The sequence below is a fragment of the Rattus norvegicus genome, chromosome 13, assembly GCF_036323735.1.
Source record: "Rattus norvegicus strain BN/NHsdMcwi chromosome 13, GRCr8, whole genome shotgun sequence".
Taxonomy (NCBI): Eukaryota; Metazoa; Chordata; class Mammalia; order Rodentia; family Muridae; genus Rattus; species Rattus norvegicus.
In genome coordinates, this window is record NC_086031.1 from 106084913 (window position 1) to 106100224 (window position 15312).

The 15312-nt window shown below is 49.6% G+C and overlaps 1 protein-coding gene across 3 annotated transcripts in view; it reads left to right on the forward strand.

The window, feature by feature from the left end:
- Positions 1 to 12151, forward strand: part of Rd3 (RD3 regulator of GUCY2D) — a 36407-nt gene extending 24256 nt beyond the window's left edge. The window contains exons 1-3 of one of the 3 annotated variants that reach the window (XM_039091509.2): positions 351 to 3357; positions 5379 to 5690; positions 7336 to 12151. In XM_039091509.2, the coding sequence (XP_038947437.1) occupies positions 5395 to 5690; positions 7336 to 7627 (588 nt within the window). In that variant the 5' untranslated portion in view covers positions 351 to 3357; positions 5379 to 5394 and the 3' untranslated portion in view covers positions 7628 to 12151. Of the gene's footprint in view, positions 1 to 340; positions 5691 to 7335 lie in introns of those variants that run through there. The other 2 variants (XM_063272732.1, XM_063272733.1) reach the window with 2 other exon arrangements.
- The last annotated feature ends 3161 nt before the right edge of the window (positions 12152 to 15312 follow it).

Genomic DNA, 15312 nt, shown 5'->3' on the forward strand with positions numbered 1-15312 from the left:
ACCCATCAACCCACCTACTCATCCACCCACCCCCATCCATCCGTCCACTGATCCACCTACCCACTGATCTATTCACCTACTTATCAACCCACTCACTAACTAATCCACCCACCCACTCACCCATGATCCACCCACCCATACACTGATCTATCCACCCACTGATCCACCTACCCACTGACTCACCTACTCACCTACCCACTAACCTACCCTCCCCCAACTAATCCACCCACCCTTCCACCCACTGATCTACCAACCTACCCACCCACCCACTAATCCACCCACCCACCCACTAATCCACCCACCCACCCACTAATCCACCCACCCACCACACACACACCGATTCACCTATCCATCCGCATACCCAACTGCCCAGGCATCCATTCACCCATCATTACAGATGCTGGGAGGATGGGTCTTATGGCGACTGAGATCCACTCTATCTCTGTGGGGAACAGCAAGGGCCAGGCTACAGGGAGAAGTTGACTTTTAGACACTGGTTTGAGGGATAAGCAGTCTTCGTCAGGTAGGTGAAAGACCCCAAGGTCAGGCGGGTTCCAGAGCAGGTCACATACAGCCTGTCTGGTCCCTGGAGTCTTGGTGAATTATGGATAATTTTTCTAATGCCAAAAAGAAACAAGGTGATCTTGTAGCTTGTGAAGTTGACCTTGGCCCTGAGAAAAGCAGAATTAGTCAGAGAGATGAGCAGCTACATGTGCTTTCTGGGCCTCTGCCAGGCCCCAGGGTCTGGGCTCAGCTGATACAGCCTGCTCCAAGAGGTGACCTCTGCTCCGGGACAGCCTGGGTCAAGTGACCTGAAGCCCTAGGGTCCCCAGGAACAGAGCCCTCCCTAGCCTGCAGATATTCAGCTGAACCGTGGAAGCCCCGCTATACAAGGGGATCCTCAGCTGCTGCCCTGGGTGTGGGTCCCTCTGGACCAATAAGTCAGGGTTCTTGGATCAAGGATAGCGTCCTCTTCACGGTGTGGCACTAGTGAGCACAGTGGACCCCTCTAACTGTCTGGAACCAGAGTCCTCTTGCCTTTGGGACTCAGGGAAGGCTTTGAGTGTTTCTAAGGTGAGAAGTCACTGTCCTGAGGGATGTTCAGAAATAGACCAGAGCGGAGGCTCGGAGAGTGCGCAGAGGTGACAGTGCAACAAAGGGGAGAGGTGGGGAGTGAGAGGAGAGCGAAACCCCAGGGGCCTGCAATCAGTTCCTCAGCTCTCCCTACACAGCCACCAGATCACAGGGCCTAGGGGGGCCAGGGTCCAGCTTGGGGTCAAACTTGCACCAGGTTGGGTTGTGGTGTGCACAGGAGAGGCTTTCCTTTCTGTTCTCTAGACAGGTCTTGCAGGTCTGAGAACATGTTTTCTGAAAAATGTTTCTGCATAAAGTCACAAAGGTTGAATTAGTGAAAACCAGCTTTGTAGAAATGTAGCTGCTAAAATCTCTCTAAAATCAGGTTATGACCCAGTGATATCTGCACTTTTCTAGAATCAGGTTAGATGACAAGATCTAGTGGCATAGCTAATAAACACCAGTGTTTCAGAGTAATGGGAATGCAATATTTTACAAATCGCAACTTTGAGGGGTTGGGACTATTATTTGTGTAAAGTCACAAGTGAACCGGACACTCATGGTTGTATGATGGTCATTCATGCCCGGAAAAAATGCTACACTAAAATATTTTAGATTTATTTTGTGTATGAGCGTTTTGCCTGCATATATGTGTGTGCACCACATGTGTGGCTGGCGCCTGTGGAAATCAGAAGGGGGCATCAGACACCCCAGAATTGTGAGTCACGGTGTGGGTGCTGGTCCTCTGCAAGAGCTTTGAGTGCTTTTAGCTGCAGTTATCTCTCCAGACCCTAAATGTTACATTTTAAGTTAAAGATGGAAACAAAGTTTTACAAGTCCATCACTTGATTCTCCTAGGAGCCCAGGGAACAGTCCCTGCAGTAAGGGCCAGTGACAGCCACAGGCAGACTGGCCTTGTGACACATGAAGCTTTTGTCAATGTTTATCTGGTTTTACAGGAACTTGTAACCTCATTATAGGTGGGGAAACTGAGACTCCACTGATCTGGACATAGGCTAGATGTGTCAGGTATGGCTGGTATTCCCTCACCAGCCTCAGCATTTGTTAGGGTTTCGAATCTCGGCTGGTGCCCGGAAAGAACACAACCAGACATGGTTCCACGTGGAGAGGTTTAATGAGAGAAGAGTAGAAGAGCAGAAAGGCGGTTGGCCATGGGCACGTGGAGGGGAGGGGGAATGGGGCAAGAACAGCGAAGAACGAAGAGTAAGAGGAGGAGGAGAGGGCAAGCAGCCCCCTTTATAGTCAGGCACAGCTGGCTGTTGCCAGGCAACTGTGGGGCGGAGCATACCTGGTTGTCGAAGGTGGCTGTGGGGGTGGAGCTTAGACAGAACACCAACAAGCATGCCTCATCAGAGTCAACTGACCAGAGGGATGGGGGACAGCCTGACCACCAAGCATGTCTGAGGCTAAAGGGATTGTGAACCCAGGAAGGGTGAGGCTGTGCTCCGTGGCAGAAGAGACCAGGAGAGAGAAGAGGGGAGGAGCTTTCAACTGAATTCAGCATCCATCTTGCCTCATTTCCCAGACTTGAGAGAGAGAGAGAGGGATATCCTCAAGGTTCTCACAGACCCAGTGTAAAGAACACTGGGGCTCTTTATAGTCTTGGGACCCTCAGTGCATCACCCTGACTGACTTTCATTTCTTCCCACCCTGTGTCACTCTAAGCAGGACAGCATCCTGCCCATTTTCCCTGCCACCTGGCAGGCAGAGGCAGCCCTCACTTCCAGACTGGGTACCAGGTTCTGGGATGGCAGACCCCAGGCGTTGCATAGGACACAGCTTCTTTTGTGTGTCACAAACATTCTGGGGAGTGTGCTGCCCCATATGTCAACCCTGTGTGTAGATGAGCAGTTTAAGGCCTGGCTGGTCAGGGGGGTGGGGCAGGGAGCTCTCAGTAGGGATGAGATGATCTGGGTGTCCTCCCAGATGGGCACACACTGAAGACAGAGTGTCTTCCATCCAGAAGTGCGGTCTCCTGTGGAAGCATTGCAATGGCTCTCGCTAGAGACCCCCCACTCAGACGCCAAGTGTTACCTCAAGCTTACACCACCACACCAATCTTTGAATAGGCTTCTGAGGGAGCCCCACAGCTAGAACAGCAGAAGGCATGGCCCGTGGCACAGGACTGCTGAGACCCAGCATACTGCCTGTGCCTGCTGGTGGAGAATCCCATGTGCTGACATGCCGGGAAGTTGGAAGGAAGTAAAACAAATACCGAAAAATTGAGAAAGCAATTGTTTTTGCTGTGTGCTGGAGTTACAGGTTTGTGTGTATGAATGCACATGCATGTCGCTTGTCTGAGTGGGGAGCAGGCCTCCAGGACAGGCTCTGAGGTCACCAAGGCCCCATCACTGGCTCCAGTGGTGAGCTAGAGTGTGAGGGGAATTCGGCCTCCAGAGGGGGCAGGCATTGAGGAGAGGGGGAGCCACAATCTTCCAGGGCAGATCACACACAGCCTGTCTGGTCCCTGGAGTCTGCCTGGCTGGCAGCTGTCCTTTCCTTTCCCCCCTCCCCGCCCCTCCATCCTGTAGGCTTAAGAACTTAATCGGGCTTGCCCCAGGCTTGCCCCTAGAGCCTTCTGCCGGGAGCAGCTGGCATCAGGGGCAGAAATAGCTGCAGCAGAAATCCTACCACCATTGGATCAGGGCCAGTGAGGAGGAGCATGGGGGTGGGGAGAAGAAAGCTGAGACAGGCTTTTCCCCTTTCTAGTGAGACCCCAGAGCTTGGCCACAGAAGGTTCGGGTTCACAGAGCTCAGGGCTCAGGAGGCCCACCCAACCTTAGCCCCCGAAAAACTTCTGCCTCTACAGGCCAGCTTGGGTCTCCACTCTAGGGAGACTCGACGCTTCCCGTTCACTGGCCGTTTGTACCTCATCGATCATCAGCCCTCTTACTGACTCTGTTATTGGGTGTCCTGTTGTTTTTAGACTCTTCGTATAGTCTGGATATCAATTCTATGTCACGTGTGCAGCCGCCAGAGCTTTTCTCCTGTCCTGTGGGCTCCTCCTCCTGTTAACTTTTCTTTGCTGTGCAGAAGCTTTTTAAGTCTCACTGGGTTCCATTTGCAAATCGATGTCCTTATTCCGAGTAACTAGATCCCCCCTGAGAAGGGCCTTGGTGTGCTTGGATCTGAAGCGTGTCCCAACTTTTTTTCTCTCATAGTTGTAGAATTTCTGGTCTGATCAATTTGGAGTTGGTTTTCGCCTGGTCTCCTGCTCATGCAGCCCTGTGTAACACCCAGGACGGAGGCTGCGTCTTCTACCCAGGCTACTGTCTCTGTCTGTCTCTGTGTGTGACGTCTGTCCCCACTCTAACCCTGTTTGTCCACAACTCCTCCTCTGACCCCCTTCATGGTCTAATGTTCACCCCCTCCTCACAGAAACAGGGTGTGCTCTGTGCCAGTCATCCTGAGAGCAGGGACCCCGGATACTTTCATGTTAGCCTCCCTCGACTGAACTTGGCTAACGTGTACTGGATTAATGAATTATGAATGATGGGCCAGATGGTTTATTGGGGTAATGTTACCCCACATGTTTCTAAGTGTATCATGCTTAGGCTGGAGGCATTCGAAACAGTGTTTTCTTGTTGGACTGGCATGGGATATAAGTATCTAAGGGTGTGTGTGTGTGTGTGTGTGTGTTGTGGGTGCCATGCACGTTGTGTGGATATGTATGTTGTGTTGTTTGCTCTGTATGTGTTGTGTGTACCTTCCCCAACAGATTACGGGGTATTATTGTGCTCATGTACATGTCCTGTTTCCTGCTTTGTTTATGGTTAGTGAGGTTTGGGGAGCAATTTCTCTGGGTTCGACCACCACGATGCTTTCAGGGTTCTTATCACAATGGCTGCATACCTTACCTCGATGTAATGCTCATGGTGAGCCAAGTTTATTCACATGCTGCTCCTCAAAAGGCCCCATTTTGTTTTCCATAATTAAGAATTTTACTCAAGGGCTGGAGAGATGGCTCAGTGGTTAGAGCATTGACTGCTCTTCCAGAGGTCCTGAGTTCAATTCCCAGCAACCACATGGTGGCTCACAAACCATCTGTAATGGGATCCGATGTCCTCTTCTGGTGTGTCTGAAGACATCGATAGTGTACTCATATACATAAAATAAATAAATCAATCTTGAAAAAGAATTTTACTCAAAGAGGCTGTGACCTACACGAGGCCTCACGCTGTAAGGGGTGGGATTTTTCAGCTGGGGCCCAACTCTCCTCTCTCTTTCTTGGTGTCTTGGGTTCCTTCCTTGCTGACAAGGGGCACACTCCTTCTCTGTCTCAGAAGGGCCTGGGGGGCCATGTCCCTCATCCCATGGCTCCGGTGGAACGACACCCCTCCCCGGCTCTCAGCCCGGAGCCCGGCAGAGATGGTGCTGGAGACACTCATGATGGAGCTGGCCGGGCAGATGAGAGAGGTGGAGCGGCAACAGAGGGAGCGTCGCAGTGCGGTTAGGAAGATCTGCACGGGTGTGGACTACAGCTGGCTGGCCAGCGCGCCCAGACCCACCTATGACATCAGCCCTGGTGAGCGGCTGCAGCTGGAGGATGTATGTGCCAAGATCCACCCATCCTACTGTGGGCCTGCCATCCTCAGGTAACTCTGGCATCGGGCTGGGGACCAACTGTGACCCTATAGTCTCCAGGTGACTATAGTTGCTGGTGCCTGAGGCTACTAGGATCAGAGTCGGATGGCATGAGTGGCCCAGAAATACATTAGATGGGATGAGGCAGGAAAAGGAACTCAGAAGGCAAATCGGACCTGAGGAGGTTTCATCTGGGGATGGAGGGAGATTCTGGAGGCCCTCGGGCTGGGCTGGGTGGGACTCAAAGCCTGTAAATTCTGTGTTCTTCCTGTTGCTGGCAAGCTGCATGTCAACAACGGCTCATTTGTCATATGTTTATCTTCCATGTCGCCAACTTCTCCTGCTGCATTTCATTCTTCTTCCTCTTCTTTTAGCCCAGGCTATCCTAGAACTCACTATTGTAGCCTAGGCTGGTCTCAAATTCACAGCAATCCTGCTGCTTCAGCCTCAGTGTTCCTTCCTTAGGACCTGTCCCAGGCAATCTCTCCGAAACTGGTGCCTTAATTATTGTTTCAGTCAGCTTTGACACTGGTCAGCTCAAGGTGTGAGAGTGTGCGTGGGGAAGAGAGGACAGGCAAGCTCAGCAGGTGTGAGACAGCCCAGGGCGCCAAGTGTGTAAAGCTTGGTGCAACACAGGACAGAACTTAAACCTCCATTCCTGAGGCTGTGGACCCTACATCTGTCCCCACGAAGCTGGTGAAGTCAGCACAAACTCGGGAATGATTCCAAATGTACAGAAGTTCCATGTCAGCCTTCTGTTTGTAAAGAACAAATTTACAAGTGAACTCTTTGACCCCAACTCCTCCAATAGCCCCCAACACTTGCCCCTCCTGTGCGTTCTCTCTGAAATTCCCTTGAAAGGAGGACTTTGCCCCTATTTCCCCTCTCTGGTTTTTGTAGTCTTCGTGCTGGCTGCCTTTCTTCAGACCAAGTTCTCTCATTCTTCTGATTCTATTGACGATGGAGGCCTTGAAGGCATTTACTTCAGAAGACAGAGCAGAGTCCTGAGCTGAGGGCAGGAGGTACCTGACCTGGCCGGCTAAACCCACAGTGAGGAGGCACAGGGTTAGAGGCCATGCTTCCTCCTGGCCTTCCTGCCAGCCTCTGCCAAGCACTGGCTCACAATAGGGCAGGGGAAAGAAAGGACCAAATGGATGGGTCCAGCTCTAGAGAGAAAACTAGGGAGAGGAAACAGTTAAGGAGACACACAAGGACCAAGGAAGCCACTGCTGGCCTTCTTGAGCAGGAGCAGGAGCTGTGGAAAAGCAGAGCTTGTTCATCCCCTGAAGAGATTCGGAGCTGGGGCAGTGGGTGGGGTGGGGGTGACTCCATGATTACACACAATGATATTGCAGACCGGCAGTTCAGAGTAAACAGCGGGTGGGGCAGGTGGAACCCGCAGAGGGGTGAGCCAGGCTGCGGGTGCAGCGCATACCTCTGAAGACTCTGTCCCCATCAGCCTTGTGTTGGCTTCAGGCTCCTTCCACATGAGCACGTACCTTGTGAAAAGGCAGGCGCTACCTGTTACAGATGGGAGAATTGAGGCTCTGAGGTGAACAGAACTGAGTTTTGAGCTCAGGATTGACTGGGACAAGAACAAGGTTGGGAGTTGCTGGCAGGTGAGATGCTCAGCCCGTTGTATCATGTGTGCCCCAGGTTCCGACAGCTGCTGGCGGAACGAGAGCCCGAGGTGCAGGAGGTGGCGCGGCTGTTCCGCTCTGTGTTGCAGGAGGCCCTGGAGAAGATGAAGCAGGAGGAGGAGGCCCATAAGCTGACTCGTCAGTGGAGCTTGAGGCCCCGCGGCAGCCTGTCGTCTTTTAAGACCCGCGCTCGCATCGCGCCCTTCGCCAGTGACATCCGGACCATCTCGGAGGACGTGGAGCGCGACGCGCCACCCCCGCCGCGCACCTGGAGCATGCCGGAGTTCAGGGCGCCCCAGGCCGACTGACCACCCTGGGCAGTCACCCTCAGGAGGGAATGATGGGCCGGTGGCTGGGTGGCTGGGTCGCCGGTGCCGGAACCTCCCCACCTAACCCGACTGGGAGACCCATCACGCAGCACTGCTAGACCACGGAGTCAACTAATTGAGCACACCTGCTTGGCTACGGGGTAGAGTTGGGACTTGAGCACTGTTTCTCCCCCAAAAGGTCTCCACTTGCCAGCCTGACATAGAAAAAAGGTCTGGTGTTGGAGCAAGTTCTTCTCTGTCTCCTCTGTCTGGAACAAGGAACAAGTGTCTTTTCCCTCTTTTGCAAGGCCGGCATACATATCCCAACTTCCGGGATGCCATTCACCTTATCCAGTCAGGGCACCTTTACTAGTAACCAGATGACATTCACTGCAGGGGACCCACAGCCTCAGGCCCAGGACAGCTAGTGGGGTCCATAGAGACTCTTCAATCCACTGTTCAGTTAGAGAGTGGAAAAAAAAAAACAAAAACAAAAACAAAAAAAAAACAAACAAAAAAAAACCGAGTCTCCCAAGGGTCTCCCTGCTTTTGTTTGCCTTAACTCTGATCCCTCTGATGTGGGCGTGTTCTTGCCTGAGTCCTTGAATGCTGGACTATGACAGGGCAGGGCCAATGTCTGCATCTCCATTCACTAAGGCCGAGGCTGCTCTCCTAGAAAGTTAGCTAGGGGTAGGCAGGATGACCCTAACTCCCATCCTGCAGTGTCATCACATGGTGTGTGGCCAGTCCAGAGTCAGGGCTTGGAGGCTTGCAAACCCTGCTGCTGAAGTCTAGGGATCCTTCTGTTCACACCTGCTCTCCAGCTTCCCTAGGAAGTGCCTGAGCAAACCAGTTCAGAGTAGTCTCCTGCAGCCTCATGCTCTGATGGTATATGAGTGGGTCACCTGTGAAAGATTTGCAAGGCCAGGTGGCCCGCACAATCTAGGATAGAAGTAGGGTTCAGGGGAAGAGGGTAAGCAAAATGTCCCCAGCACCCAATGCATATCCAGAAAACACAAGTGAACCTTATAGTCTAAATAAAATGCAACGGGAGGAAAGTCACTAGGTACTGCATGTAGTCCGGTTCAGTGGAAAGTCTACGTCTATTCCCCTCTGCCTTCCTCCCTCTCCTCTTCAGGGCAGGGCCTCCCTATTTTGGCTGTTCCAGCCTCTTGAGTGCTGAGTCTACGGCACGGATATTCTTTTTGAATGATGTGCTTTGGGTTGCCTCGCTGGGGTCTGGATGGAGGATGAGAGGATGGCACATTCCTCTTAGCCATTGCTGCCGGGATGAAGGAGCTGACTGGCTCAATAGTATAACCTCTTCTAAATAAAAACATCTTAAACATCTTCTATTGGAAGATACCGAGAAGTCCACTCATTTGCCAAACTTTGGATAGAGGTCCAAAGTGACCTGTGTTGTGACGGGGGTTCACTTCGACTCAGTGGGTTTGGGATGCTTTGGATGGGACACCAAGAGCTGTTAAGGCTTTGAAACAAACAAGCCCACAGTTGGGAGGAAATGTTGAGTGGACCGGAGCTTGCCAAGTCTCCTGCCTGAGGTTCTTGTGGGGCTTGATTTGCCTAGAGGGAGGTTCCGAGAAGTCCTCAGAGGACTACTCCTGATTTCTTCTCCCAGGTCTCTCTGTTCTCCTCAAGGAAAAGGAAAACCTGAAGCAGTGACCGTGCTCTTGAGTGACAGGCAGTTACTACTGCTGTGCCTACCGGCCTCCTCAGTACTGTTCTGCTCTGTCCCATCTTAACTGTGATGCTAACCAAAGCCTGTGAGGGTCCCAAAGGCAGTCCTTTGTATCCAGGCTGGTAAAGTTGAGAAGGTGCCATTTCTACTTAAAAGACTCAGGGACAACAAATGGAGGTGTCTGACGAGGGGCTGGTGTTGGCTGGAGGGGGAGTTCCCTCCTGCTGAGCTGGGGCTGGAACTGCATTTTATTTCTGGTGCTTCTTACTTGGTATGAAAACTTTCAAGTTCTAGAAAGTAAAGGAAGCTTTGGTATTTATTAATACTTGATACTAGTAATTTCATTTTTTTTACTTCATGTTTTAATATCTCGACCCAAAATTTTGGCAGATACTTTCATATGAATCTGAGATATGATCCTTCACTCCGGAATACTTCGGTGTGCTCTGCAAAGGAGAACATTCCAGAAGTTGGAGTAAAAAAAAATATAGACGGCTGGGCATGGTGGCCTATACCTTTAGTCCCAGGGTTTGCGAGGCAGAGCCATGCAGATCTCTGAGTTCACGGTCAGTCTGGTCTGAATGAATTTCAAGATGGCCAGGGCTGCCCTGAGAATCCCTGTTTTGAAACTTTCATATTATCTAATTCCTAGTCCATGCTGAAATGACCCAAACTTTTCCCAATATATGACTCCTGCATTTTGTTTCTGAAAGTGAGGGTCTCATCAAATCTCATACATCCACACATCAATGAGGAAATTATGATTTGTTTATTCTCAGTCATGTAGTGCTCTGTAGTTATACAATGGGATATTGTTTATAGAGTATCATGTTGATAACAGTAACTTAACAAAGAACAGTGACCCTGAGAGCCAGCAAAAAATATTTTCTGCTCAGATAGCTCTGTTAGCCATTTGATAACATTGTTTCAACACAACCAAGATTCTCTAATATGTGTGTATATATACATATGTATGTATATATATAATACAATTTTACATAATATAAATTTCTTGTTCTCTGGCTTTAGATTTTTAAATTCTTCCATAAATGAATAAAGTCAACAAAAAGGGCCATTTGCACCAGTGAATAGTAGCTATTGGATTGCCTTATCTGTTGGTCCTGTAGAGACTTGATGACCCAGGAGAGGGGAACGCTAGGCCACTGAGGCAGGTGTGGGTGGGTGGGTGGGCGAGCCACTCTCATAGAGGCAGGGGGAGGGGGGCGCGAATAGGGAGCTTGTGGAGGGGAAACTGGGAAGGGGTTAAAAGAAGGAAAAAAAGAGTAGCTATAAATAGGACATATTTTTATTAATCTGAAATAATAAAAACCTATGGGCATACGGGTAGGGGTACACGCTTGGCTTGATACTTCAGGAGCCTTCCAGTGCACACGTGAATCACACACAAGGAGGAAAACAAGACGGGGGCTAACCAGCCATAACAAAAACACATCCTTTGCAGTTTGTTATCTCTCAGGTTTGGCCTGTACGCTTGCTTTAAACCACAATCATTACATGTTCCATGGAAAGTTGTCTTTTAGGCTAAGAAATGTTTGAGAGCTGTTTACAAAGCCTTAAAGAGGAAAAAATGCTTCACTTCCAAATCACTGTCTCTCTGGAATGTGTGTGTAGCACACTCTGTGTGCGGTCTGAGTTCAGACTGGTGTTCTTGGTTCCGTGCACTTGCACTGTGGAGGTCTGCCACATCTGTGTTGTTAGTAAGCTGAGGAAGCATGGAATCCTGGGCTGGGCTGGTAAAACGCCTTCTTCCATGGGGCTGGTGGGCTATTATCAGTCCAGGATGTGAAGAACTAGATGGTGTGAATATTTGAGTCCACCTCTTCAGGGCCAGGCTGAGTGGGGGCTAGGGCTGTGCATGAGACAGGCCGTGGAGAACACACCTGACTGGAGAAAGAACGACGGGTGTGCTGTCCTGGAAGGTGTGGAGGCTAGGCTGATTTGGATGCTGATGGGGGCTCATTAGGGTCGGGTGATAGGCTCAGAGCTGGCCATGTATCCCACACTCCCTTGCTGCATCTGTTGCCACTTCTGTATCACTTACTTTTATCTCTGCATTTCTCAGAACTTCATTAACATGGTGCTATGACTCATACTCATTTACTGCGTGTGGGGGCTCACCACTGGAAAGCCTACTATTTTAAACAACGGAGAAAGGATAGGATCACCTCCACGACGGATATTTGAGAATATTTGGGTCACCTTAACCATTTTTAATGTAAAAGAATAAACAAAACAAAACAAAACAAAAACCAAAACGACTCACAGACGAGGGAATGAACATTGTAACTTTTAAAAAACTGTCTGCCAGAAGGTTGGAGAAACATAAGATGCCACCTTGAAGAAAGTACCCTTAGGGGTACAATCCAGTGAGGTGCTGGACTCCTGGGAAAAGTTAAAATTGTTACCGACAAATGCGTCCTTACCTACAAAGCTAAGAGACTGTCAAACCGCCAGGATACAAAGGTCGAATAATGAAACCAGGACGACCAGCCAACAAACCCCACACTGTGGTAAAGCGTAGCATAAAATTGCCAGAGCCAAACCTAAAAGAAATACTCCGAAACCTGAAGAAAAATCACTTCCCTTTAAGAGTAAAGGAAGACGGAAGTGGGCGTCCAACCTGGGGGATTAACCCGCGAAGACATGTAGTCTCACGTCTTGGGAACGTGCGCCATCCTGTCACAGTCGATCACAAATTTTCCTCCTAAGGCATGGATGCTCACCACGCGTGGAAAAGTTCTCTCCATGCGTGAAAGGGGCCAGCCTAACCGGAAGCGGCCTCGCCCCCGGACACGGCGAGAGACAGGAGCCCTAGGCCCCGCCCCTTGCTGGATCGCTCCAGCGGATGTAAGCCCGGAAGTCCCGCCCAGCTTGCTCTGTCTGTCAAGCGTCGGGCTGTGGGTGGTGGGCGTATTCCTCTGGCTCCTGGTGTGCTGGAAGTTTCCAGTGAGTCCTGGTTGGCAGCAGAGCAGGATCGGGTGGTGAGAGACAGCTTGTGCCTGGTGTGGACAAGCTTAAGCTGAAAGTCGCATCATTTTGAACACTTAAAGCTAGCTATACCTTGTACTGGAGACAACAGCACATTCATATAACATTTTGTATTCAATGCTGGGAGATTTGAGGCTCTCCGTTCCTAGAGTTACATGTTCAAAAAACTCCCTGACGTTGGAAAATAAAAGGAACTATAACTGAAAAGAATTAAGTTTAAGGCTTTTATCCTGCAGACAGTGTGGAACTATTGAGGACAAAGAAAAAGTTTGAAATGAACACCGGTGGAAACCAGAAGTGGGGTAAAATCCTTTAGAAAACGTGGAATGTTTTGACAGCAGAATGGCATTCCGAAACATTCTCGGACGTTCACCTCCCAGACACTTTGGAATTTTTTTCAAGATTTTTTTATTATTTATTTATTTATTTATTTATTTATTTATTTATTTATTTATTTTTGTGTGTATGGGTGTTTTGCCATCATGAATGTACCAGTAGCTGGGGCCCAACCACTGAGCCATCTTTCCAACTCCCCAAATAACCAATATTTCTTTATATTTTCTTTGTAAGCTAAGCGTTTTTTGCTATTGTATTTAAATTTTCCTATTACCTTTGCTGAAAACTAAGACATGAATATACATATTGGTCTGGCCATGTTTCTCGGAGGCTGTCACCTGCTCTGCGTTAGAATTATATTCTCCATGGGCACCTCCACATACTGTCCCACTGAAGTACGTTTCAGGAGTGATGATAAACACAGGCTCTCCTCTGGGGTTCTTGCCTCTCACACATGAGCAATCCCCTTGTGCTGAGTTGTTTTGGAGTGAGATAGAAAACAGCCTAAGGGTGGTTCCACTGCTGTGTACACACCCATCAGGACTGAGCAGGAAGGCAGAGCTGGGTTCCTTTGCCTCTCCTGGCAGGTCACATGTCAAGTATCTTAAAGTGCAGCAGAGAGCAAGAAAGGCACTATCAAAATAAGGGGTACGGTGATCCAGACAGAGTCACCCACACTTGTCATTGTGTTCTCGGGAAATCTTCCAAGAGCTTCCTGAGTAATAAACGCTTAGCTTTCTGTCATCTGGTAGAGCACTCTGGTAACCCTGCTCCTGACCCATCTCCCAGGGGGATACTGCCTTAGTCAGGGTTTCTCTTGCTTCGATGAAACACCGTGACCAAAATGCAAGTTGGGAGGAAAGGCTTTATTTGGCTTGAATTTCCATATCATTGTTCATCACTGAAGAGAGTCAGGGCAGGAACTCAAACAGGGCAGAGACCTGGAGGCAGGGGCTGATGCAGAGGCCACGGAGGGGTGCTGCTTACTGGCTTGCTCCCCATGGCTTACTCAACCTGCTTTCTTATAGAACCCAGGACCACCAGCCTAGGGATGACACCGCCCACAATGGCTGGCCCCTCTCCCATCAATTGCTAATTAAGAAAATGTGCCTGATCTTATGGAGGCATTTTCTCATTTGAGGTCCCCTCCTTTCAGATAATTCTAGTGTGTGTCAAGTGACATAAGAGTAGCTTAGTAAGTGAAATAAAAAGTGCGTTGACCACCTGCTACATGCCAGTCATAACTTGTACGACACGGCCCCTTGCCTAGAACTAGCAATCTATGCAGTGGTGCAGATACACCAGGGTCCTTCCTCTGCCTCTGCTCTGGGTAACTACATTGTGTGTCTGGAAGAGACAGGGGCATAAAGGCTCCTGCACCTAGGGCTCTCACACAAGGAGGCAGGAGGTGTGAAGGGGGAGAGAAGGCTGAGTAAGTGCATTTACACTCCTGGGTGAGGAGCACAGTGGCAGATGCTTCTGTCCTTCTGAGTGGGTACACTGCATAGAGGGGTGCAGCAAGTGGAGGAGACCTAGCCCCAATGCTGCCCCCCAAAACCAGGCCAGCTGACCTGAAACCTGAGATGAGGCATGCTGCCTGTCAGTTCCTGAGATGAAACTGAGGTGCTGTGACCTGTAAGGACCAGTCAGAAGTTCTTATGGGCACCTCTCCACGACTTGGCAGTGTCACAGCTGGCTTACTTGGCCTCCTTTCGAAGCCTTGTTGGTTAGCTCTCTTTCCTTTCTGCTTGTGACTGTTTTTGCCCTGAGTTCCAAAGCCTGGACGATTGTGAGGACCAGAGTGGCCTTGACAGCAGCACAGCCCTCAGCTCAAAAGGAGAGGAAAAGCCTGCACCTGGAATGCCTTCTTCCTTTCAGTCTGTCTTGTCCAGATCCAGTCTTTCCCCGATCTCCCTGGCCAAATTCCAGCCAGGACAGGGAGAGCAGGCTTTGGGAGCGCCATGTTTGTTTCAACAGAGAATCCATGGCTGGACTTGAGCAGGCCAACAGGACAGAACCAGCTAGAAAACTCAGCCCTCCTGGGCTTGTGAACTCTTTCCTCGGGAATAGAAGCACTTGTTAATATTCAGAAGCCTTTAAAAAATTATTTGTTAGTTTTCTTTCAACTGTCGATGAAAACTTTTTAGTGAGTGTTTCTATATCGCGGTTAGCACCTTTAGATCTCATGATGTTGATTTAGTACAACAAAATGTAGCAGGAGTTAATTTCTGGACACATGCACACATGTGTGCTTGTACCTAGAAACACACACACACGCACACAGATGGTTATCCAAAAACTGATTTGTTGAATAAACTTTGATGTAGCATGCATTGTTGGGTACAGGATGAATGCTTAAACAGTGAAATTTAGGCACGCTGTGAGTGAGGGCATGGAGCATGGGCCCAGCCTGGGCTGAAGATCAGGTGTGGGATGTTTGTCCACCATGAGTAAGGCTCTGGGTTTCCTCCCTAACTCCACAATAAAATAAAAAAGTAAAATACTTCATCTTTTACTACCTGCCTTTGTGGTTGTGGGCGTCTTTCTTGAATTGTTTTGATGGATTGTAGTGCTGTGTCTCTAAATGAGAAGAAAGAGGAAATAGGTTTTCTCTGTGAATCTTCTCTTTCTATTATTCTTT